This window comes from Mastomys coucha, unplaced genomic scaffold, assembly GCF_008632895.1.
Source record: "Mastomys coucha isolate ucsf_1 unplaced genomic scaffold, UCSF_Mcou_1 pScaffold15, whole genome shotgun sequence".
NCBI classification, from domain to species: domain Eukaryota; kingdom Metazoa; phylum Chordata; class Mammalia; order Rodentia; family Muridae; genus Mastomys; species Mastomys coucha.
Window position 1 is genome coordinate 53,273,064 of NW_022196897.1, and position 26,412 is coordinate 53,299,475.

The following is a 26,412-nucleotide window of genomic DNA, read 5'->3' on the forward strand; positions in this document are numbered from 1 at the left end:
GAAAGATTACTGCTCTATTCCTCACAGACAGATTTCTATGACTACGTTAATAGTCTTAAAAACATAAACTTCTAGCCTTAAAGTAAGATCTAGAAAAGCATTGGTGAAAACAGAACAACTTTATTCTAAAATACTTACATCAACAATTAAGAAGTCCAGCCAACACCAGGCATTAGTGAAATATGTTTTATACCCATATGCCACCCATTTTAGAAGCATTTCCAGAATGAAGATGTAGGTGAATATCTTGTCAGCATACTCCAGGATAATCTTAATGGTCTTTTTCTTTTCAATATATATATCTTCAAAGGCCTATGGAAACATTCCCATTTCAGTTTATGCGCAATGTTAAATTTATATTTCACTGGAGAAGAAGTTACAATTCTGGTGGGGACATCACATAAAATACTAGCGTGAAAACAACTTGGCTAGCATTCTTCTGGTTTGCAGCTCCTGCATAAAATTTACTTCTAACATCCTTCCATTGTTACCAGAGGCAGAGAGAAAGCAAAGGGTTGAAATTACATACAATCTTCTGAAAGCATCATAGTTTCTAAAACCTAAGGGTTGTTTTTTTTGTTTTGTTTTGTTTTTTAAATCACCTGCCTTTTCTTTTCTCTGTTCTCTCCTTTCAAATGGAAAGAGTCCTGATCCTTCCTGATCCTTCTCAGACTTTATTCCAGCCCGTCTTGCAAACCTTTGTAATCCTATACTCTAATTTACACCCACTCATAAGGTTAGGAAACTCTCTTGGCTCTTACTCCAGGCAAGTAGCGTTTACACTCTTTAAAAGCTTTTTTAAAAATTAGATATTTTCTTTATTTACATGTCATATGATATCTCCTTTCCCGGTTTCCTCTCTGAAAATACAATGAGATAAAAAACCCTGTTCCCTTCCCCCTCCCCGTGCTCAACAACCCACCCTTTCTTGTGACAAGGGTAAGGCAATCAGGGTACTCACAGCCAGAAGCTTTTCGGGAAATAAGTCAAAGATATTTATAGAGTTGAACTAATGGGGTATTTTAAATGGCCGCTGATCAAAATAGATCTGAAACTAGAGTTTTCTTTTTCATATGGAAGCACTAATCAACTTCGTGGAAGAAATGAGAGCTAAATAAGAGCTTTGGTGACTAACATATTTTCTAACAATGGTTATGGACTTGATTAGTTCTTACCCCCCACCCCACTGCAAAATCTGTGTCAACACTTTAAAAATTATCCTTAGCACATTTCTTTCAACTGTTGACAGGAATACTGAAGCAAAACCAGAATCTGGGTTAGAAAGAATGTGCATACCTGCTAAGGATGCATAAAACTTGTGGACATACTAAAAGAAAGCAGGGTGGAGGTGGGGACAGGGAAGGCGTCTAGCCCTTAAAACTTTGCTGTGCCTTTCTCCAGGTTCTAGAGAATATATGAAAACCATCCAGGCACAATCAGTAGCTCTGAAACATGGCAAGAAAGGAGTTTGGTGTCAAAGATGAAGTCTGCTCTTAGAATTGGGATACAGGTTCAGAAGGAGGAATATCAGGTCTTGGTGGTGAGATAAGAGGCTCTCCATGGCAGGCCTCATTGTGACTGGACCAGGCAGTGAACTCAGCTGCAGGGTCTCAGTCAGCAGGATGGACTTTGTGGGTGTAGAAGCATAAAGGCAAGGGAGGGGAGAGTTGGGACTTAGGTTTCATTATTCTTCATTTTAGGAATTGGTTTTCTTTTTTGTGTTTTCCTGTCTGGGTTAAAGAAGGGGTTTTGACGTTATAACATTAACATTTACTGTATTTGAGCTATGAGGAAACATTTTAAACTCAGGATTTAGTGTTCTTGTTTGTTAAGTGATGAAATTTGTATTTTCTCAGACTTTTTTTGAGATTTTTTTTTTTTTTTTTTGGTTTTTCGAGACAGGGTTTCTCTCTGTAGCCCCGGCTCTCCTGGAACTCACTCTGTAGACCAGGCTGGCCTCGAACTCGGAAATCCGCCTGCCTCTGCCTCCCAAGTGCTAGGATTAAAGGCGTGCGCCACCACTGCCTGGCTTTTTTTGAGAATTTAATGAGATAAATGAATATAGAAATTATAAAATATGGTAATTTTCTATATTATAGCTATTATTTGCATTTATTTTACAGACAGGATTGCCAAAATCTTCATTATCTTACTTGTGAAACTCCTTGAGCAAAAACCACCAACTAATTGTGAGTCTGTTTCCTTTCTTCATGGGATTATTTTAATTCATTTGAGAGGGCTTCTTCCAAAATGTCAGTATCCTTTTTGGATGTTTTGAGCAAAAGTTTATTTAAAACTTTAACCTTTTAAATATGTTCTTTAAGATAACTGGCCATATATGACTTAGAATAAGATAAAATTGAGAGACTTTATTAGTTATTAAGGGTATGAGCTATAAAAGATAGTATTAGGGTTCTGATTTCCTTTCTGAAGACATATTCTTTTTTTTTTTTTTTTTTTTTTTTTTTTTTTTTTTTGTCTTTTTGAGTCCCCCTGGCTGTCGTGGGACTCACACTGTAGATCAGGCTGGCCTCGAACTCAGAAATCCACCTGCCTCTGCCTCCCGAGTACTGGGATTAAAGGTGTGCGCCACCACCGCCCGGCCTGAAGACACATTCTATTTTTAATTTTTAAGAGACTAGACTTGTTAAGAAAGGCATTATTCTGTAGACTCTGACTGTTCTCATATAGTTTATCAAGAATACAGATTTCCCCAAAAATAGCACAGACAGAGAAATTACAAGTTTTTCTCCATGATAAATATACATTCAAAAACTATCAGTAAATTATTTTTAAATAGCATTCAAAATTATAGCAAAATATCATTCATCATGACCAAGTTGGCTTCATTCCACAGATGCAGGTTAGTTCAATTTATGTAAGTAGATAAATGTAATTCATCATATAAATCAACTCAGACATAAAGCACATGAATGCTTCAATAAACAAAGAAAAGATCTTTGAGAGAATCCCAAATCCTTTCACGGCAAAAGTCATGGAGGCTAGGGATGGATCCCTCAACATGATAAATACTATGCACTTTACAAACTGTTAGTCAGCATCAAACTAAAGATAGGAGAACTCAGGTTTCTCCTGCTAGAATCAGCAAGACCATAAACCACTCCTTTTTATTCCAGTACAATGCAGAGTTTGAAATACTATTGAGCAATATGGCAAAAGAAGGAAATAAAAGAGATGCAAAGAAAAGGCCAAAGAATATCTATTTGCAGATTATTTTCATTCTATTCTACTAACTAACCTTACAGACTCCACTACAAAACTCTCAAAGTTGATAACACTTCAAACAACATGGCAGAATACAAAATTAATACACAAAGATCAATAGCTTTGGGGCTGGAGAGATGACTCAGAGGTAAAGAACACAGTGCTTCTGCAGAAGACCTGAATTTGGCTCACAGTATTCACAGTGGGTGACTCACACTTGGTGACTACACTTCCGATGAATCAGATGGCCCTTCCTGGCACCTGTGGGTGGTTGTTGCACCCTCACATGAATGTGTATGCACATCCAACACAATGATTAAAAACTAAAATAAATCTTAAGTCAGTAGCCTTTCTATATACCAATGACAGTAATGGTGAGAAAGAAATCAGAACCATATTTATGATAGCCTAAGGATTAATTTTCAGCAAAGTTTGCCATACTTACCTTTCTTTTTGTGTGTGTAAAGATATTAATTCATGAGTCCAGTTATCAACTCACTTACCAGAGCTCCGCTACTGAGCAGGATCATGAGAACAATGAAGCTTTCAAACCAGCTGTGTTCGACTATCCTGTAGCAGGTCTTCCTGATGGTCCACCAAACTTTCCCTTTCCCGGAGTCCACATTAACTTGGCAGCAGGGAAATCTCCTCACACAACCTGGCAAGGAGGACATATGCAGAACACCTTGACACTCAGAGTAAAAGCTTAGAATACATCATTTAGGGACAACCTTCTCCCACATTACATTATTTCTTTTTTTTTCTCCTGATGCTGCAAGACCTTCTTTCATTGTCTAATTTCGATGGCATTCTTTTAGTATCTGTCAATTATTTTTTTTAACACAATATATTATCATCTGTAATTTTCTAATTTCTTCTACACCATTTAAATTATTTAATGAGGAAATGAATAAATGGAACAATGGTAACAACGAGGCAAATTAATTTTTAGGACTTTCTTCTCTGACAGAAAATATAACTGGACACACTTCTACTCCTGAATTTAAAACTTCTGAAGGAACTGGAAGGGTGGTTCAGCTGGTAGAGTGTTTGCCAAGCAGGGAGTTATGACTGGTCTCCAGAACTGCATACAATCACGTGGGAGTGGTAAACCTGCACCCCTGATATCCAAGCAGGAGAATCAGCTGTTCAGTGAGACCATTTGGGTTTGATGGAATAAATGTAAACACAACATAAAATGCTTTGAGCAACAGTATAGTATCCTCAATAATATTGGAAAAAATAAGTGTTAACATTAAGATAAAAAGGTAAACGCTATTAGGAAATGCAAATAAATGTATTGCAATCTGCTCTCAGTTTGAAAGATTTTAATTGGGACTCATATTTAAACTACCTTCCTATGAAAAACTAAGGGAAGCTTTACTTAAAATGTTTATGCTTATTCATTCATTTTTACATAAAGTATTTTAGTGTGTCTTTGTATGTAGCTTCATCTCCACAGAGAATTGGCTTTTGATTTTATTTAGGTTAAAGAGGCACAGATATTAATGAAATAAATGGATAAGGCAATTAAAATAACAGATATGTAGAGGTCATTTTGGAAGAACGGAAGAAGTCCACATAACCTGGTTTGTATACTAAAAAGAGTTCAAAAGAGGTTTCCTGAAGAGACAGAGCCTGAAACACATCAAAAAGATGTGTAGCAAAAAGAGTTTGGTTTCAGAAAAAGCCAGAGTTTGGAAGGAGATCCATTGCAAAATTACAATAAAGAAGATCATTTGTGAGAATTCCAACAGTTCTGAATTATGAAAACGATTTTATAGGCAATTTCACTAGATATCCTCAATAGTGTATGGTGCCGGTAAGTGGAAGAGGAACTCAAATCCATAGAACTTATAAGGTTCCAACACAATATCCTCCTCAAGGGGAAGGGGAAATGAAAGCAACAGCAGACTGGAGACATCCATCTTGTATCATCAGCAGGATTTAGCGACTTTGTGAAGGTCATAAAAATATGAGCTGCTTTGAGGGGTGGTGAGTTACAGATTATGATAAAACTTTTAAATGTTGGTATATGGTAAATGTTTAGGATCAGAATCTGAAGATCAGAGGGAAAATGAGAGGCAGAAATTATTAGGATAAGTATACCAGAGGTCAGGACCATTTCATGAGATCCCACAAACAAAATATTGAAGAATGGTTCACATTTAGAAGATTTTGTGACAATAACTCTATGGGATGGGGGACAAGATAAGTGGTGTGCTGGTACCACACTGGTTCATAAAAACTCCCTGGGAAACTTTCAGAAACTTTAAAAATGTTTTATTTAAAGTCACCATTATGAGAGATTAAGGAAACTAAAAGTAGAATTCAACATTTTCTTTCTAAGTAGTCAGAGTTAAGAGCCTATCCTTCCTAGTCATCATTCTCTAGCTCATACTTTTGAGGCTACAGTTTGGCTTTTTTTTGAGTGGTGTATCATATCATGCTACTTGACTCCTGTGTATTATATACTCAACAAGGTCACAGCCCTGGTGGGAACATGGCTGGCATAAACCTTTACACAATGAAACCCATCATAGGTAATTTGTGGGGACTAGTATGTGTGTGTGTGTGTGTGTGTGTGTGTGTGTGTGTGTGTGCAATAAAATGATGGAAAGAATGTTAATGAAATAGATAAACAGTAAGTCTATGTTGTGTTTATGAGCAGCAGAACCCATTGAGAAATGCTTTCTCCTTACTCAACCTCCATTATGTGGTTATTAAAAATTCCTCAAATCATTAATGTAGGAATAAAACTGTGTTTGTTTCAGTAACTAATATAAATGAAGACACTTACTGGCCCTCATGAATTGTATTTACTCATCAACTGTAATTACAGGCAGTTGGCAAAATTCTACAATAGTATTCTGGAAGGCAGTTGCATATGTAGATTGTGTGTGACAAGTTACATATAATAACATATGTAATAATTACATATAATTTTGCACATATTGATATCAGAAATTCTTATACTAAAATGCTGTGTGCAAGCATCCTTTTTTTCCCTCATGGACAAACTAGTTGCATTGATGTGGCGGGAGTGATAAGCAGTGTTCATAGAAAGTCAAGAGGCTGCGGTAAAGGAGAAGTGATGGAGAGGGAAACTGAAATATGAACACGAGGGGCCGGAAAGATCATCATTGCAAATTTTAAAAATTTATTAACATGTTCAAGTTGATCAAAAAAAAACCAGAATTACTTTTAAAAAGAGAATTGTTGGAGGACAAATGGACTTTAGTCAAGAATGTGCTATGTGAGGTGTAATGTTGCTCATTTTAAAATTGAAAGAGACATTTTTTTATGACTATGGAAAGGAAAACAAGCTGCATTGTAATTAGAAAAACAAGGAAAGTTTTGTCTGAGCCAAAGCCTCATAACCACTGCCCCTGGGGTGGATCATACCATGGAGAATTTCTCTCTTACTTAATGCAGGAGTGCTCAGTCACCTGCCTGCTGTTCATGCAAAAAAAAAAACCCAAATCCCCAGGGATTCCCAACCTAGCTGGTTAGCAAGGTTATCATACCTTCTCTGTAGAATGACTATTAATTAAATGTAAACACAACAATATCTCTAAACTGTCTAATGAGTCCCGGTGGGCCAGGTCTTTGTCTTTTGGGTGGGTTCATTAGTTTGCTTTTGTGATATATTACATAAAGTCCAGGTTAGATTTCATCATGTTAAAGCAATGATCACCAATATCAAGGAAACTATCTAAAGACAGGTCACCCTAGAACACTACATTATAATTAATATAATCAATATAAAACTGATTAGAAAAACAAACTTTTTAATACTATAAGTATTTACATGATCTAAAACAAATGTTTTGTTCATAATTTCTTCTCAAAAAAAAAAGAAAATAAAAAACCGAATGGAATTGTTTACTCTATTATTAAAGTGAGAATTGCTTATTAGTTATTATTCATTTATACAAAGAATTGATGAACTCAGAATATTTTAAAGAGAAGATAAATTGGCTCTGCCAACAAACTTAACTGAAAACCTGATTAAGAAAACAAAACAAAACTGAGGTTCCTTTTTAACTCAGATTCTGGTGATATAAATTTACTAATCAAATAATTCTAAAAAATACAATACAATAGAACCATAATTATGCCATACCCATAATTAATTTGTTTGTCATACTCATAATTAGTTCATTTCTAAGACATTAAAGACAATGGAGACCATCATGAGACCTATGGAAGGAATGGGAAGGCTTGAATTATAAAGCCATGATGAGAATTAAGGAAAGATGTAGCTAGTAGAAGAGAAAATGACTCAAAAGGAAGATAGATAGCAGTTGAAAAAACTCATTAGCAAGGCAACAGTAAAAAACAGAGAAGAATCAATAGCTTTATGGCAAAGGACAGAAAAAAATCACTCATATTGGTTGAAAGCACCACTCTTATTTAGCTTTATGTTTCTTTGTTTTTTCTGTTGACCTTCTCAATAGAATATTCCCAGTGGGTCAAATCTGCTCTGAACTGCCATTAGTTCTACCTTAGCTCTTATAGGTCCATCATGAATTTGTAAGAGATGATTTCCAGCGGAAGTTGGCATGTTCTCTATTTCCCTTTCTGGGAACACACACTTCTCAAAATTTCAGAGTCAGTAAGTTTCTGGTTTCTGAGTTTGTATTGTTCACTTCCTGTTTTCTCACCTCACTCCTGGTCATTAGCATGTCTTTCTAGTTTACCATAAAAGTAGTCAGAATTTCATAGTCTTACCATTCCCAACTCTATTACATTACACTAAGACCCTATTAACTCCTTCATCTGGATTTCCTCAGTAACCCCAAGAAAGCATCAAGATTCTGCCAGTTGTTGTCTACTGTCCTCTCTTGAGAAGCTGTAAGACTTCATAATTGTATTATTGTTATCTTTCAAAGCTCTTATATTCATTTTCTGTCAAACTTTTCAATATATAGTGATATCTAGATTTTCCTGAAATGTTAGGTATATTTCACCACAGAAAAGGGCTTCTGTTGACCCATCAAAAAATATTGAATCTTCATTTATTTTCATAGCCCATTTAATCTCACTCCAGTCTTGATCAAAGGCCTGCAGGAGCTATGTTGTTTACAGGATAAGTCCCTAGCCCTTTCTTAGCATTAACTTTTCTTTTTTGATTTATCTATATGTTGGTGTTTAGTTATATAAAGGGCATTTTTTTACCCGACTTTATTATATTGCAGTGCCAAGAAGTGGCAATGATATACAGCAGACATTTACTAAGTGTTTATTGATTGGATAAGTGGTTCAGAGGCTGAGCACATTAATTTCCCTATTTGTTACATCAAGCTTCATACCAAAACAGGTCCTGAGAGCAATGGAGAGCCTCTACTGAATATATGTATATATCTTCTCTTGGTCAACTTTCACTGATCCAAACTCAGTTGACTTGAAAATGTGATTCCATAACATTATTTTTATAATGGGTCTAAATTTAGATATTATTGATAGTTTCAGAATAAGTACAAAAGTATTCTCCATGATGTTTTGTCTCACAGTTACTGGGACTGTAGGCATCTTCTGCCTGTCTGACAGAATAAATGCATTAAGTATTATTTACTTAACCTTTCTTAAGAGAACTCCATGGCTTTGCTCACAGAACTGATTCCAATAAACACAAAATATAGATAGGTTGTAATCTCCTTTGTTTCTCATATAAAATAAATTTGATGTATATCTAAAGAAAATAAAAATATCATTGTAGTCTAGATATATTTATTTTCCAGTCATTTTTCTAATGTGTGACTGTCTTAGGAGCCTTCTTTAAAAAATTGTGGAGCCTGAAAGCACATCAGTGATTTCTAAAAGGAATTTTAGTGTAGGTAATCCAATGAACAGACTGTGAATCAGGGACATAGGTGTTGGCACCGTTCATGTAGGATTGCTAAAACACTTGAAACCATTTTAGAAATAGTGAAAAAAAAAAAAAAACAAGACAAGAATCATGCTAACTAATTCATAAGAATTATGCCCTTTCTCTAAATCCTTCATTGGGGACCGTGTACTCAGTTCAATGGATGGCTGTGAGCTTCTACATCTGTATTAGTCAGATACTGTTAGAGCCTCTCAGGAGATAGCTATATTCAGGCTGGCTTGTCCTTCCTTCAGTCTCTGCTCCATAGTTAATCTCTGCAACTCCTTTCATGGGTATTTGGTTCCCCCCTTTAAGAAGGAATGAAATGTCCACCTTTTGGTTTTCCTTCTTCTTGAGTTTCTTGTGGTTTGTGGGTTGTTCTTCCTGTATTCCAAACTTCTAGGCTAATAACCACTTATCCCCAATGAAGGATTAGAGAAAGAACCTATGGAGTTTGCTGCCCCTTAGGACGAAGAACAATATGAACTAACTAGTACAATCAGAACTCCCAGGGTTTCAACCACCAACCAAGGACTGCACATGGTGGGTCTGATTGTTCTGGCAGCATGTGTATAGTAGAGAATTGCAAATTTGATCATCAATAGGAGGAGAGGTCCTCGGCCCTGTGAAGGTTCTGTGCCCCAGTGTAGGGGAATGCCAGGGCAAATAAGTGGGAGAGGGTGGGGTGGCAGGCATGGGGAGGGGGGGAGGCAACAGGGATTTGTTTTTGTTTGTTTGTTTGTTTGTTTTTTGGAAGGGAAACTGGGAAAGGAGAAATTTACATGTTAATAAAGAAAATATCTAAAAAATATTATGTCATTTTAGAATTTCACAATTTACATGAAAGTTAATGCTACTTTGTTTTAAATAAAAAAAATTCAGGATTTAAACATATGCTCCCTCAGCCCGGCATGGCTGTCCTTTGAGAGGCTTTACCAGCATCTGACTGAGACAGAAGCAGATACTTAACACCCAACCATTGGACTGGAGTCGGGGACCCCTTTGGTTGAATTAAGGGAAGGATTGAAGAAACCGAAGGGGAGACCAACCCCATAGGAAGACCAGCAATCTCAATTAACCCAGACCTCAGGGAGCTCCCAGAGATTGAGCCACCAACCAGGAGCATACACAGGCTGAGAGGGCCCTGGCATATAAGTAGCAGTGGTCTGCCTAGTCTGGCGTCAGTGGGAGAAGGTGTGCTTAATCCTGGAGAGACTTGTGGCTCCAGGGAAGGGGGAGGCTTACTGGGAGTAGGGAGCGCCCCCTGGAGGCAATGGGGAAGAGGAATGGGATGAGAAACTGTGGGAGGGAGGCAATGACTGGAATGTAAATAAATAAAATCATTTAAATTAAAATAATATGCTCCCTCTCAGAGGCAACAATTAAAGGCGAGTTGACTAAAACTCATGTCTATGAGGATCAAAATTTGTGCCTTATATTATTAGACCACACTATTGCCTGGCCCTCAGTTTTTTATTTTACTTAGATGGCATAAGACTTAGATAGATAGTGCTGGACACTTTCCTAAAACACTATCAAATTTTTTAATTTGAGTGAAATCCCTGGAAGATTTCAAGAATACTTTGAAGTTTAGGGTGGCACAAAGTGAAAAGGGGTAAGAAAGTTTCTTTTTAGAAATAAATGGTTAACTTTAAGTAAATTATATTGCATGAAAAAAATCTATTTTCAGTACAAGAAAAAAAGGTAAACAGACAGCTTAAAAGTAGCAGGATTTTCAGATGATGTAAGAAAATTCTGGTTCTGATTTGATTGCTCAAAAAATCCCCAAATTTTATCATGCTGTAGAATCACCTCTGATTTGGGTCTACCCCGATTCTGTGAACTAGAGATGAAAATAGGTTAAGGCTTCACAGTAACTTACTGGTAGAAGCAGGGGGAGGGAGGATGTGATAGGGTGTTTCCAGGAGGGAGGAAACCGGTAAAGGGGATAACGTTTGAAATGTAAATAAAGAAAATATTCAATAAAAAGATTTAAAATTGGAAGAAGATACAGATATAGAAGGAGGGGAACACCAACTTTCACAGCTGAGTATGTTAAATTTTAAAACTTTATTATTAAAAACTTTGTGAATAAATAACACCATAAACCATCAAAATTAAGCGGACTCAAAGTCTGTACAACTCATCCTCTGTACAGGTAGAAGGGGTGTTCAGACGGGGAGCATGGAGCTTCTCATGAAATGTTATACTTTCAGTACTGAATGCATTTTATGTCCTATTCACCACCAACACCAAAGGGAAAATCACAGGAGAATTAAAACTAGGAAAGACATTACTTTTGCATCTTCTTTCCTGCATCCAGCCCTTCCCCACCACCTTATGCTTAACTCTTCTTGCTCTCTATATTAATGTTATACTGTCTCCACAGACTCACTTCTTTACATTTATCCACATATTATCAGCTAGATTCTATATATGCTAGAGAATAAGCAGTTCTTTTCTTGTCATTCTTCAGTTGGATAAGCTGACTTAATATTAAATTTAAAGGCTAATAATTTCTCTGCAAAATTTTAAACTTTAAAATTTTCTTTAGAGTTGAGTAGTATTCATACATGTGTGTGTGTGTGTGTGTGTGTGTGTGTGTGTGTGTGTGTGTGTTACACTTGGGATATTTCAAGCAATATTTGATAGCACCAGAAGGCTCTTGTTAAGCAGATTTATTTCTCAAGTGTGGGGCCTAGGGTACATATATTGATATGTATTGACATCCCAGATATTATCAAGGATAATAGTACAAAATGCTCATACAAGTCATAGCTATGGTTCAAACCTCTCTGGCTTTAAGAATGCTATTTCAGTATGGCATTATTTATGGGATTCACATAACATGGTCATTAGAAGAAACAGGAATAAATTTTATAACTCTCAGAGAGGTAGAGGAGAAACAGCAGTGGAATGCTATGTGTTCTATGAATGTAGGGTGGAGATGAATTTTGAGACACCTCAGTCAACCAGATCAAATTATTCATGAAGTCTTGATGAATCATTCTAATAGTTAAAAGAATGGAAATCCTGGCAACACATGTCCCATTACATTGTATCCCAGGGTCTTGGCTAGTTTTTATGTCAACTTGACACAAGCTAGATTCATCTAAAAGGAGAGAACATCAATTGAGAAAGTGCCTCTATAAGATCAAGCTGTCACCTGAGTTTTTTAATCCTAGCCATTCTGACTGGTATGAGGTGGAATCTCAGGGTTGTTTTGATTTGCATTTCCCTGATGACTAAGGATGTTGAACATTTCTTTAGGTGATTCTCAGCCATTCAGTATTCATTAGTTGAGAATTCTTTGTTTAGCTATGTACACCATTTTTAGTAGGGTTATTTGGTTTTCTGGAGTCTAACTTCTTGAGCTGAAGGGTTTGCAGCCCCTTAGGAGGAACAACAATATGAACTAAATAGTACCCTCAGAGCTCCCAGAGACTAAACCACCAACCAAAGAGTACACATGGTGGAACTCCAGCAGCATATGTAGCCTAGTCAGTCATCAATGGGAGGAGAGGCCCTTGGCCCTGTGAAGGTTCTATGCCCCAGTGTAGAGGAATGCCAGGGTCAGGAAGCGGGAAAGGGTGGGTTGGTGAGCAGGGTGAAGGAAAAGGGCCATTGGAAACTACTCTCAATAGATGTCAGACATACAGGGGCACTTAAATAGAGTACAGTACTTGGAAAGAATGGGAAACTCCCTTTTGGCAAATAGTTCCCAGATAACATGTACTAAGACAAAACCCAAAGCACTAGTGAATGAGAGAGCTTCAGTGTTCTCCCTTACCATCTGTAAAACAGGCTTCAGGCTCATCTGCATTTATGGGCTCAGCTTCTGCCTCCTCTTCTCCTGGAAGAGGGTTATCAACTGTGCTGCACTCTGAAGAACTTGATCGGTTCCGTCTCTAAAAAGAAATTCACCACCACCACCACACAGGTTATTTAGTGAATGTTAGTATGACATTCAAACTTCATTTAATGATCAGTCATGCAAAGTATCATGAAAGATGTTTAACAGTATGATGGCCATAAAAACATAGAACACATGTTGAGGTCAAGTTACCCTATGGTACAACCATAACTGATCTTTCTATCTATACATCCTGCAAAAAATAATTTATTTCACAATGGTAGCAATTAAACATTTGGACAAAGCTTTCAAGAGGAAACATTTTATGTTAACTTGTAGTTTGGGAAAATTATTGGCCACACTTACTATTATATTAAGTTTAATATCAACTTATGAGCAATTATTCTTTGGGGATAACTGACCTCTGGGAATGTACATGCAAGTATAAAGTTGCCAGTGCTGCATGACTAAAAGTACAGAGCTGATAGATTCGAGAAAAGATTTTAAGCAGTATGGATTTTAAAAATATATAATAATATCCAAATAGGTTCTATTTACTTTTACAACAGAATAGGTATCAGGATACTATAGATAGAAAGTTTTTAAACAAGACAAATATTAAACATACACTTGTATTGGAGTCCAAATGTTAAAGACCATACCAACACCACCCATTTTAACCTCAAATTTTACTGCATGAAAAAGAAGATCATAAAGTATTATTTTTCAAGGAAAAAAAGATGGCTACTTAAGGGGCATCACATGCAAGTGCTGAAACAAAACGTTAATGGAATTAAACATGGCAGGCTCACACATGAGAGCAATGAACTCGTCATGATCATTCTGCTGATCATAATGCCGACGAGTTCCTCTTGCAAACTTTATGATCAAGTAGTATGTCTGCAGGTATGCACACATACACAGAAGATTTTAGATACAGTACGTACAGTAACTGTAGAAAAACTCAGCCAAATACCTAATGTTGGTTTGTAGAGCGTAGAGCATCACACCAATCGAAGAGTTCATTTCTTATCCTCATTTGCTAAGCAATACATGAATATGGAAAACTACAACTTATCATAATAATGCTTCACTTATTAAGATTATAATTTAAGTTTGGGAGAATATTTTAAGCAAGTACAGGTGCTAAACTAAAAAAATACTCATTTTCAATGATTCTTTTGTCAATAAATTTGTATTACGAGCACAGGTTTAATCTAAAATATTAGCTTTTAAGATGGATTTTGCAGTTCTTTTTAAGAGTACTAAATTGAGTACTCAGGGTTGCACTAATCACACCTCACTCATTAATCAGGGCAGCATTGGAATGTTGTACAGATTGAATATTGGTTGTCCTTTTTAGAACCCACGGGAAGAATTAGAGACAGCTTATTTAATGAATTCCTCAGTAGATGTTATTATAACCAGGTGAAGGCTTTCATTATTAATATAAGTTATAAAGGGTATACAATTACAGTTTAAAGGTTGGTTGTTTTAAGTGGTTAAATTAATCTAAAATACCTTAAAGAAAGAGAAATATTAATTAGTGAAAGCATATTTTGAAGCATGATTTGGGGCTTACTGACATGTTGGGAGAGGGGAAAACAAGATCAGGATATATTATATAAAAGTAATTTCAACAAAAAGAGCATTAATAAAGAATTATCCTATGTTACACTGAACACCCTGTAGGAGGTCAGGCTTCAATATAAACACTGGTCTGTAAGTAGTTCTTCCTAGAAGACACTTAAAGTGGCTAATAGTTTATATAATGGTAATTCTACAAAACAAAACTTTCATACTATATATAATGTATTACAATTACCTGATGTTCTTAGTTTATTACTTCAAAGCTGCAGCGAATTGTCACTAAGGAACCAAAGACAAGACCATAAATTCTATGGAAAGGATACCAACCTTACACCTGTGAGAGGAATCCATGGCTTTCATTTGTATACAAATCAGTGGGAAGATTTATTGACAAGAATACAAATCACTTCCCTGTATTGAGTCAAAATATTAACAGTAGCATAGTCGGAACAGCTTCCCTTCAACTGGCAGCAACTTTTAAGTGAAACTATTCTCATTTGTATTTTGGCAGAATTTTGATGGGGTAGTGACAGCATAAGCAATTAGCTTACTGAGGTGTGGGCAAGGGGGAAACCATGATCAGAATGTGTTGTATGAGAAAAATAATTTCAATAAAATAGCATTAATAAAGATTTATCCCTTTACATTATTAGGAAGTAAAATGTAGGAAGAGTTTATACAGTGTCTCCTTCTATTCAAACCTCTTTGTAGAGATACTGATTTTTCTGCCAATTAAATTTAGTTTGACTCAGAAACAATAGCAGCACAGTGCTATTGTTCACTGGAATAAAAATTATCATCTCTGAAATGAATGATAATTAATTTATGTAAGTCAAATTGTTGTGGTCAATAGTTAAGTTTACAATGAGTGTATTATTTGTTCACACAGTAATTAATTATGTACTTTATATAAAATACATATATATGTACTATGTGTGGTCTAGAAATACAGAGTTTTTTCTAATCTAATCAGCTTTTGTAAACTTTAACACTTCATAGAGTCATATAAAAATACCTTTATGTGCAAAAGGTGATAGCTATAATGTGTTATCTTGAAGTAATATTCACTTAATGAGTACAGCAAACACCTCTAACCTTAAGCACTCAAATTTGTTTTATTTAGATATTTTTATTTATTTATATAATCTTATTTATATTTACTTGCCATATTTTCCATAATCTTATAATTATTTTATTTTGTATTATTTATCATTTAAAAATTTTCTTTGTAGTTAGATATGAAAAATGAATCAAATAATGGTACTAATTTAATATTAAGATATTTAATTTCATTTTAATATGAAATGAATGATATACTTCCTCCATCATTTATTTGTTTGCAACCAAAGATACCTTTTATTTATCAGATCAATGAAGAGAACATGGGATCAGTGTCTCCTCACTTACACTGAGACGAGAAGGTATGCCAGAGTTTGCCATCCTTTTTTGAAACTATGACTTTGATTGAAAGTGTATTTTAATTATATTTCTTTTATTTCTATGGAACTAGTGCAGGGTAAAAGAGTAAAGTTCAGAAGAAAGGATCAAAGGACAAGCTAAAGCATCCTTCATTTTTCAGCTCTTAAGGCTTTTCATGGCTGTCGTTTCTCAACTTTCTGCAGCCCTTAAGACTGGGGGTGAGCTGCAATATGCCTCCTATGCTATCGTGTTGAGTGAAATAATTTCTCTTTCTCACTGAAAGCTTAGAACTGTGAGTTTTCAGATCACTAAAGAAATTCTCAAATTGTTTTTTCCAAAGCTGCTGCTACAAGTTAAAAATACTGTAGACACGCCCAAACAATAGAAAGGTCAACAGAATCATCCTTCTGTCTAGATGTTCACATCCTTTTCACTAGCTTAGAACATTTTCAATATTTTGACAAATTGCAGTAAAATGTTGCTTTACTTTTTAATTATGAGCAACTAAATCTCCTGCACATTTACTAATAAGGGGTAAGGATGCACTTTTCTTTTATTATTTTCTTTTCTAATTTTCCTCAATTTTGCTATCAGAAAGCCTGGTTAGCATGCTAGGATCAGCCTTGTATTCAGTGTTAATGCTTAGCAGTAATAACTCACACAGTCAACATGGCATGTAGTTTTAGATATTAAAAAAATGAGGGCAACCTTAGCCATTGGGAAGAAAACATAAAGTACAGCAATGACTTTACTGAAACCTTAATTTCCTAAGCATCCTCTATCAAGGACTCTCCATACCCTCCATGTAAGTGATATAGTAACATGGTAAGACCTTGGCTCAAAACATGGAGAGGCAAAGGTAATGTTTGGAAACATAAGGAGTTTGAAGGCAGTATTTTGGTTGTTGTTTGTTTAAATCCTGTAGTATAATCTTAGAACTTTATTCTAACTAAAATGGAAGGGGCTTTCCCCAATAGGGTTTTCAATGTTTCTGTGTGCTATCATAGGGACTGATAGGAAATACTCCAAAAGCTTTTGGTAAACGTTATCATAACCAGCACCTGTTGAAAAATTCCAAGTCAGTTAGCAAGGATTTAAACAAAACAAACAGGAAGACGGAGTGTGTGTGTCCAAGTGTCGATTCAAAGCCCCAAGTTCATAAATTTAAAACAAATGAGAAAGAAAAAAATCTGTATAGTTTCATAATGCCATTGTCCCCTAAGTAGAGAACAGAAGGGGAAAAATCCAAAGAATGGAATAATTACAAGTTTTCTGAACATATGAATTTCTAATATTGAACACACAATGTACAATACAAAGTTTTCATGTGTGAACAATGTCTTCTATCCTTTGTACAGGCAGCTTCTATCAAAGCACCACATTCTAAATCACTCTTTACAATGGAAAGGCTCAGCTTATACTTTGTCAGAATTTTAAATCTTATGTGTGTCTGTGTTTGAGGATGTTGGTGCAGTGCTTACAGAAGCTAGAATAGGGCAGCGAATCCTTCAAATAGGAGTTACAGGCAGTTGTGGGTAACTTGACTTGGTTGCTAGGAACTGAATTGAGATCCAGCACTGAGTTCCTCTCCAAGCCCAGGAATATCATTTCTTGATATGTACTGCATCTTTTCTAATACTAGTTTGGCAAGAAATTTATGAATTCACAATATAATCATATATCTATACACCACATATAGTAATGTGTATATATTATGTACACATAAGTACATGTAACTACATTTAAGTGTACATCTAAAAATGGCTGTAACATTGTATGATTTACTCTAATTATATAAGGGATATTGTATATTGTATATTTTTATTCATGATTTATTTGGATATCTATTATATTGTGAAATAGTTTTAATCAAGATCATTAAGTTCAAACCACTAGCAACTAAAAAGGTAATATTCTTTTTTTAAAACTATTTACAATAACTTCATGTGCTCAGAACACTGAAACATCAGGGATTTTTTTGTTGTTGTTGTTTTTTATATTTTTCTTTTATCTTAGTGTCATTGTCCCTCGGGTGTGACTATTTCAGCATAACACTTTGCTTTCCTCATTGCACAATGGACAACAAATAGTACAAACATTTCAACAATGACAGAGAAAGTCAAACTATGAGCTGGATTATAAAATAAGGCAAGAGTCTTAGGGTGGCTTCCTTACTCAGTCCTTCAAAGATAATACTACAGTTAATAGATATTACTTGATATCAGAGAGTTTTGCCTATGTTTTAGAAATATTAGGTAAAGTAACCTACATTATGGTCCATAATCTTAGCACAAGTGTCTGCAGCATAGTGAAATAAAGCTGAATGCATAGGTCACTTATTCTCACTGAACACAAGGAGAGGGAACTCTGAGTAGAATCAGAAATCTACTCTCATCAGTGAGAGATATCACTTCTGGGATTAAATGATACATTTCAAATACACTTCTCATTGGTAGGCATAGCTTAATAACATTAACTTTATGGTATTTACTATGAGTATACATGTCTGAGTTCATGAATTGCTTATAAAAATAAAGTGCTATCATTGCTAAATCATTTCAAATTTATTCAAAATCTAGACCTGGTTGGGTACATTGGCTCTGCTCTTACTTTCTTAGATATGTATGAAAGCAGCCAATATTGAGCCTTAATTTTCTACTCTGTGAAATCAAAGCTGGAAATGAAACGATCCTCTCCTACTATGATTTTAATGTTTACATATAAAATATTCCTCCCACTAAACTTGGGTGAGATTAAATTGTTAAAGCAGAAAGTATTTTTTTATTTGAAATCTGACTTCAAAGTATTTTCTACCGTATCTTACTTTTATAATCCATCCAATAACATTCTATAGTTCATGCATTTGAAATCAGTTCAGAACATGAAAGCTATACCAAGAGAGTAATCAAGAAAGTCACAAAAAACCAATGGAATAACCCCAGGGACATGCTGTGAAGTTGATTCATCGATGGAACAATTATAGGTTTTTTCCTACTTTCTTGCAATGGGTCAGGCAGAGAGATTTTGTAGCCGAACAGCATGCAAGACACTGAGGAAAAATCATATATGTATGATGTTTTAAGTAACCTGTGTAAAAGTGGTCACATGTGTCTCTGCGTAGTTAAAGCACAGAGCTGTATCCCGGGGCGTTCCACTGTGGTTTTACCCCTGCAGAGGTGAGAGGGTTAAGTTCTGAAGCTGAGAAAAGCAGCAAGAGGAAGCAGTCAACTATGACTTAAAGTCTACAAGGTCTTTTACCTGCAAGTAGGAACTAAGTATTTGTCTGAAATACATGCTATGTACTTAATATTAGTGTTATATTTGGAACATATTAAAAACAAAATGTCATACAAGTAGACATAAAGAATAATTATCTAGTTTTAAAATTTCATTTTTTCAGCAAGTAAACATATACACTATTATGTACTAAGCAGTTTTCATATTTATCCTATAATAAAATCAATATTTTAAAAATATAAGCTGTGTGAGCTGGGTGAAAGTAACAGTATATAATTTGAAAAAATACTCAAAATAAACCTTTCTCAATTTACATTCAATTATCATGTTTAATTAAATTCAAAAGTTTAAACATTGCAGGAGGAAAGCTGCACTTCCAAATCTATCAAAGCATAAAGAATACAAAATTATTATTTAGATATTCCAGACCAATGTTTCATCGCCCAATAAAGATAGAACATTTTCTAAGATTTTGGATCCTATCTGCACGATAGAAATGATCCAAGTAGAATTCTCTAGAAGAGTGGTTGATTTTAGTGAGCTAACACACTAAAGGCTGGGTCAAAGAGCAGCTCCCCTCAATACAAACTAATAAATAAAGAAATTTGGCCAGTTGAGCGCTGCTGGTGAAGATTTTATTTTACAAAGTTCCATGCTAAGTGAAAATATAAGCTGCCCTATAGTGAAAGGATGAGGAAGAAAACCAAGCTAAGCCTTTGAGACAGGCTTAATAACAATGAAGAAATTCAAGTAAGTAGATATAAAACATTTAACTTTGGTGATTGTACACATTTAAGTAACAATTCATCAAATCAATATAATGAATGCATTTCATTGGCTTTTCTTCAGAGGTGACGGCTGTCAGACTTAAATACTGAGTAGGAAAATGAGTGGAGGGATAAGTGAGTGAAATTAGGTAAGAGATATGAAGGCGTGGTGGGTGGTCTGAGATTTCCTTCTGTGGTTCAGATGGCTAGTTAATTTACCTCTGTGTTTCAGAGTTGGGCTCAAGGGCCACCGCTTCCAGCCTTAAAATATATGTATCTTATTTTGAAGTCCCCCGATGGGATACATTAGGATCCTGTTCCAGAATGTGCTTAACCTACTTGTGTTGCAATGGTTTGCATATTTATCTCACTTGTGAATCACTAGATTAAAATTATTTCATTACTTTTATCAATTACTACTTAATATTTACCTTTAAAGTACATGAACATTTAGTGTCAACTTGGAAATCAAGTATTGAAAATGAATCAAAATATTTAAAGACTGTAATCTATGAAAGGAAACAATATACCTGTCTTAATGCTGGACACTATATAGAAAATAGGAATCAATACTCCTGTTGTATACGAATGGAAGAAATGGATGAAATAATTATAATTTGTTGCATAACGTTTAGGCAATTAAAATCAATAAAATACTTGTAGAGTAAAGGTTCCCCCAACACATTTTCTTTTTCCTTTATATTATATGGAAATATCTCAAAATTCAATACAATGTTAGACTCCCAATTAATCAGCAAATGCCAAATACCATTGAAACAGAATATCTGATCCTAAACTTCACTCTTGCTGGGAGTAACATAAGGTTGTTTTCATTTCTATTTACTGTCTCGCCTTTCTATGGCATATACAACTGTGGTATAGATTTAGCATCCAAACCAAAAAACCTCCAGAAACATCTACAAAAAACATAGTTTATTAGTCTTTTAGAGTCTCAGTTTTCTATATGTATGGACATCATATCTACTATGGTGAAGAGGAATATGTAGCAGAAGAACTACACTGTTTAATTTTCTTCCGCTCTCTGTCTCTGTCTCTGCCTCCTTCTCTCCATATACTTTTCAGGTTTTACAGATTACAGGACTCTTATTATGTATGGGTGCTGGAGTAGTATGCCACTTTTTGGTGAGTGGCTCATTGATTTTGCGGCAAAAGACTGAGGTCCTCTGTATAAAGTGCTGTGTCAGAAATGAGGGACCTTGTTCAGAATTATGCTCCCTCTCCTGGAAGACAGAGTGGAGTCTCCATACTGTTAAGAGTCTAGAACTGACCAGACCCCCTTGTTTTAAGTTGAGACTACTCTAAGAACTATGCTAGCACAAGAAATTCTGTAGGAGCAGGAGAAATGGCTGTTAGAAACGCAGCAGCTTAACATACCCTCTAATACTGTGGTATTTCACACATCATATAGCTGTTAAGTGTTTCCAGAGAATATTCTCCTTCAGATCTTTCCATAGCTATCTCTATATAATGTCTCCAATGATTTGCATAATAACCCATACATGATTCCAACCTTTTTGCAACTTTAGACTTGTATTTCCTGATATCTACCTCCCAGCTTCATTTGAATGTTGGGATGTCCCAAAGTATAGTCTATTCATTGCCTAATTCCAGAAATTTAGCTACCTTTTGTATATTTTAGTGCCATAATTATACATCCATTCTTCTAAGTTAAATGCATTTGTATGGAATGTATCTATTCATCCCCACCCTCATAAAACCATATTTAGTCACTCTGGTACATTAGGATGTATTTTTTATTTGGACTAGTCCTTGACAACATATAGTCTGGTTAAGATGAGGTTAAAACTGTTGGTGAAAGAATCCCCTTGGATGTTAGTAAGCAAGTTCAAATGGCTTTGGTTGACTTTCCTGTCTTATAAATTTCCTTGACAAGTAGGATTTTAGTCAGGCAATCAAAACTTCATAACTTTCCTTGTTATTAGGAGAAAACTTTGGTCACTGGGTTAATTTCCTCTTCCATATGAGACTAAACTCAGAGACATGCTACAAAAGTTACATTTATAGCATTGGGTTTTCAGCAAGCTGATATTAGTAAAATTTTTGTATTTCTTTTCTATGTGAAAGATTTTAAAATATATAAAGGAGTTTCTTCCTGATTTTGGTCATCAGGTAAGGTTTTTTTTAACTTAGTGATATACACTCCCAATATGTTTATTTAATCATTTATTCATTCAATAAATAATTATCATGGCATGTACATGGACTACACTGGATATATATATATATGTATATATATATATACACATATATATGTATATATGCATATGTAGGTGAATACTAAATTGCCCACTACTATATCATGTAACCTTTCTGATATATTGACTGTAAATTTATGAATGGCAAGTTTTAATAGGTTTAAACAAATTAATGATACTTGACAAATATAACCAATAATTTATAGTATGAAAATCAGAAAATTATAAAAACATCACAGAAAACCATTTCTAAATAATAATTAGTGATGCATTATGGTTATTATATTTGACAGAAGTTAAATATAGCACAGTACATACATTGATTTGCTTAGATACACATAGGCTGAGGTGGGAAGAGAAGCCACAAATGAATTTTAAAGTTTTTGTTCTGAACTCATAGTATCATTTACTCATAAAATTAAATTTAAATCTAAATAATAAATCAGGAGAGGAATAAGATCACGTAGGCCTAAAAATGAGACGATTTTCTGTCAACTAGTGCAGAGGTTAGAAAGGACTGAAGAGATTAGGTGTGAGGAGAACTTCGCACACAATCATGTAAGCTGTGATTTAGCTAACAATGACTTTATAGATGGGTATCAAATTCAAATTATGAAGATTTATTCAGGATTTTTGCCCATAGAAAGAAATCTCAAGCCAGGTCACACAGGTAGGAAGTATTTGTGGAGTAGAAGGAAAGTTACTGGTGTTAGGGATAGCATTGCAGGAAAGCAGGGGAAACACTGGAGGTCAAGGCTGTTGGGGTTTCTAGGGCAAAGCTTTTACATGGAGTGCACGCTTCCAGAGACTTGGGAAGCCATGTGTGAGTCTCTCATGGGAAGTACTTGGTAATGGGTGAACTGCAGTGAAATTAGCTTTAGTGCATGGAGTAGATGAAAAATGGGGGCAGAGGGACTAGTCAGAATTGTCAGGTAGTGACTGCAAAGGTAAGGGTGATGGAGATGACAAATGAATTTAACAGGCGAGAGGTGAAGTCTGTTTAATTGTAGCATTGGTGACAAGAAAGAGATGGATGGTGGGAAGATCCCATTGTCTATGCAGGGTTACATCAATTATTAAGAAACAGCAAGAAAACCTTATCTGAACAGTCAGCAAGGTGTTTGAAATGACACCCACCATATCTCCCTTAGCATGGCCAGTGTTAGACCCCAGATACCATGTGTCTCAAATGTTGGTTTATCTACAGGTTATCAGGGCAACAATATATGCAAAGTGACCTTACCTCTTTGCTGTAGTCGCTATCTGAGTCACTGCTAAGCTCTTCTGTGTTCATATTCTCCAAATCAGACTCCCCAGGTGCAATGGGCACTGTCACTGTGAGGCTGGGATTATGAATAAAGGACTGGTAATCGTTTTCATCCATAAAGCTTTTGTCTAGACTGCTGCCATAACCGCTGATCTTATCCTTTTCTTTGAGGAAATTGTGATCTTTGCTCATCTCTGCAAGGGTACGGTTTGAGATATAATTTTCTTTTTTGTTGTTGGGATCCGCTGTTCGTTTCGTGTCCTTGGAGCCCTTTGGCTTTTTGGAAAATGATTTTAGAATGAATTCACGCAGGGTCTGTTTTACATAATTGATTCCTCTTTTAATTCTGGCCACTGCAATCTGGAGATTGTTTGCATCAGTGTCTTCTTCAATTGCTGTAAGATTGTCAGAACTAAAGGAACTCAGTAATAAAGCCAGAAACAGGTTCAGGACCTAGATCAGGGTGGATGGGAGGGGGAAGAACAGGGACATGGGAAATACAAAGAAGCATACTTTTCAGAATTATATAGGTCATGATATAATGACAATGACAAAAAGACAAAGCACTTTTTCATGAACTGGTAAAAACAGGTCAGAGGGGGTCTCAGTACTCTCTCCATATATAGACAGAGGGACTTGGGCAGCAAAGGGCAAGCAATACTCATGATGAGTTGCCCTGAGGAGCAGAGACTCATCCTACACCATTGTCACCATGACATTGATCACTCTATTTTTGTTCTCTAATGGGAGCCAACCAAACTCCCTTTAAAGACTCTCAAAGGTTCTCTTAACTCACCTATAATCACTGCTCTACTTTCACAGAAAACAAAGACTACAACAAAACTAGATTTTTGTCATTGTGCTGAACATTCCAGTCATGATTTAAGCACATTGAAAATAAGTCATGCAAGACAATAAAACTGATTAGTTCCCTTTACTGTGTATCATTTAAGTCCTGGAAGAAGTGGCCAAGGAAGACAGGGAAATTTGTACCCTTGAAGCAAGGTCTTACATGAAAGAAAAGCCATTTATGTATTTCCTTTGTAAATTAAGTATCCAGGTTAATTTCAGGTGCTAAGATTTTCACAGAGGGCAAAAAACATATAAATTGTATGTATATTTAAATGTTTTACATGAGAGCCACAAACATAACTGAACTACAATTAAATATAGGTGTCTTCAATGCCCAACTTATCTTACTTCATTTTTCTATGTAGGCTGGGGATCTGGATGGAATTAAGGGAGGAAAAAGAGAAGGATATAGCTTAGATGAACTCTCTGCTTCCTGGCTGAAATCTTGTAATCTGCTAGGCTCTACCATGCCCTCTTTGCCATGATGCATTGAAACTGCTAAGATGAAAGCCAAATAAATCTTCCTTCCTTTAAATGCTACATCAGGTGTTTGTTACAGGGATGAGAAGTCAGACTAACATGGAATCATAGAAAACAATATTGGTAGTTGCTAAGGAGTCTTAGCAACTTTCAAATTGTTGTCCTTTTTAGTATTTTATTAAGGACATATGTTTTAATAGGAATACAGATGAAAAAATCCCAAAGATCTGTCTTAAATTAATAGTTTATTCACTAGATCCAAGTGATAAAATTCTTTCTAGTACTATGCTTATGGTACACCATTTCTTCAATAAGAATAGATACTGCGATTATATTTTGCTTTGAAAATGATGAGAACTGATATATCTCTATCTCTGTCTATCTGTCTGTCTGTCTGTCTATCTATCTATCTATCTATCTATCTATCTATCTATCTATCTATCTATCTATTTGTTTAATGGATATCAAAAGTGAAAACAAAGTCAATTTCATATAGCTTCTACTAAGATATTAGGAAGAAAAATAAGTACTTATGAAAACAATTGATTTACAAAGTCCAATTTGAAGACAGCAGTTTTCATCATTGTCTTACCACAGACTAGAATGGACTAAAATCAACTTCTAAAACTTGTGTTTTTAATGATTTCAGTAACTGGAAATAAACTGAGTTTTCTTCCGTGTGTGTGTGTGTGTGTGTGTGTGTGTGTGTGTGTGTGTGTGTGTGCTCACGTGAGTGTGTTTCTGTGTCTGTGTCCTCCTCTAGCACTTTCAGATTTCTGCTATTAGTCAGGGTCTCTTACCGAATCTGGATTGATGATAGACTGATAGCCAGCAAGCCAAAGTGATCTTCCTGTCTCTACCCCTACAATGTCAGTCTTAGAGGCACATAGGACCCTGCTTTTTAAGTGGCTTCTGGGAACTGAAATTGGGTTCTTTTCTTACATTGACTGCACTCTCATCTGCTTATCCATATCTCAAGCCCCATGAGGAAATTTGAAAACATTAGATCAATTTAAGCTTTAACATAAAGCTCCATATCAAAAATAGATTTGTATGCTTCTCCCATGTTAAACTTATATTGGCAGTAGTTCCTTGTTACTTAAGAGTTGACTATCAACTTTGTGAATTAAGCTTCATTTTTTTTTCAAGGTCTGATTACTTATTTGTTTATCTGACAGACTTGTTTTTAACTGAACTCATACTTAGAAGTAGAGGCTCTTAAAGAGGCCAGGACTGACTATGTCTCTTGGCAATCCATTTCTGCAATTTTACTTTGGCTTCCTTCATTATTTTGGTCAAAAGTTTAGCATAGTCTACAGCCTCTTCCTTGTTTCTCTTAGTGTATTTTTTTTCTGAAGAGCAATTATTGGTGTTGTGTTTCAGGTCACATGAAGCAACAAGGCACTGAATCTTGTATGCTCTTGTTCTCTTTGTTTAGGGGCTTTCTAACAATATATTGATGGCCTTTTTTTTTTGAGAGAGAGAAAGAAATGGGTGGGGAAGGAGAGACAGACGGAGATTAAAAAGCTTTTAATTCTGCTAGCTCACTTGTGATCTAATCATAGTATCTATTAGTCCAGGCATATGTTGCTCCCCTCTCTCTCTCTCTCTCT

General features: G+C 35.4%; 1 protein-coding gene and 1 long non-coding RNA gene across 4 annotated transcripts in view; one reads left to right on the plus strand and one right to left on the minus strand.

Moving 5' to 3' along the window:
• Nucleotides 1–26,412, plus strand: part of LOC116090256 — a 110,317-nt gene that overhangs the window by 67,467 nt on the left and 16,438 nt on the right. The gene's annotated exons all lie outside the window — the stretch shown is intronic.
• Nucleotides 1–26,412, minus strand: part of Scn9a (sodium voltage-gated channel alpha subunit 9) — a 145,008-nt gene that overhangs the window by 18,112 nt on the left and 100,484 nt on the right. For all 3 annotated transcript variants that reach the window (XM_031370487.1, XM_031370486.1, XM_031370488.1), the window contains 4 exons: nt 23,444–23,920; nt 12,888–13,005; nt 3,729–3,883; nt 139–312 (listed from right to left, as the gene is read on the minus strand). In XM_031370487.1, coding sequence (XP_031226347.1) covers nt 139–312; nt 3,729–3,883; nt 12,888–13,005; nt 23,444–23,920 — 924 coding nt within the window. The remainder of the gene's footprint in view (nt 1–138; nt 313–3,728; nt 3,884–12,887; nt 13,006–23,443; nt 23,921–26,412) is intronic.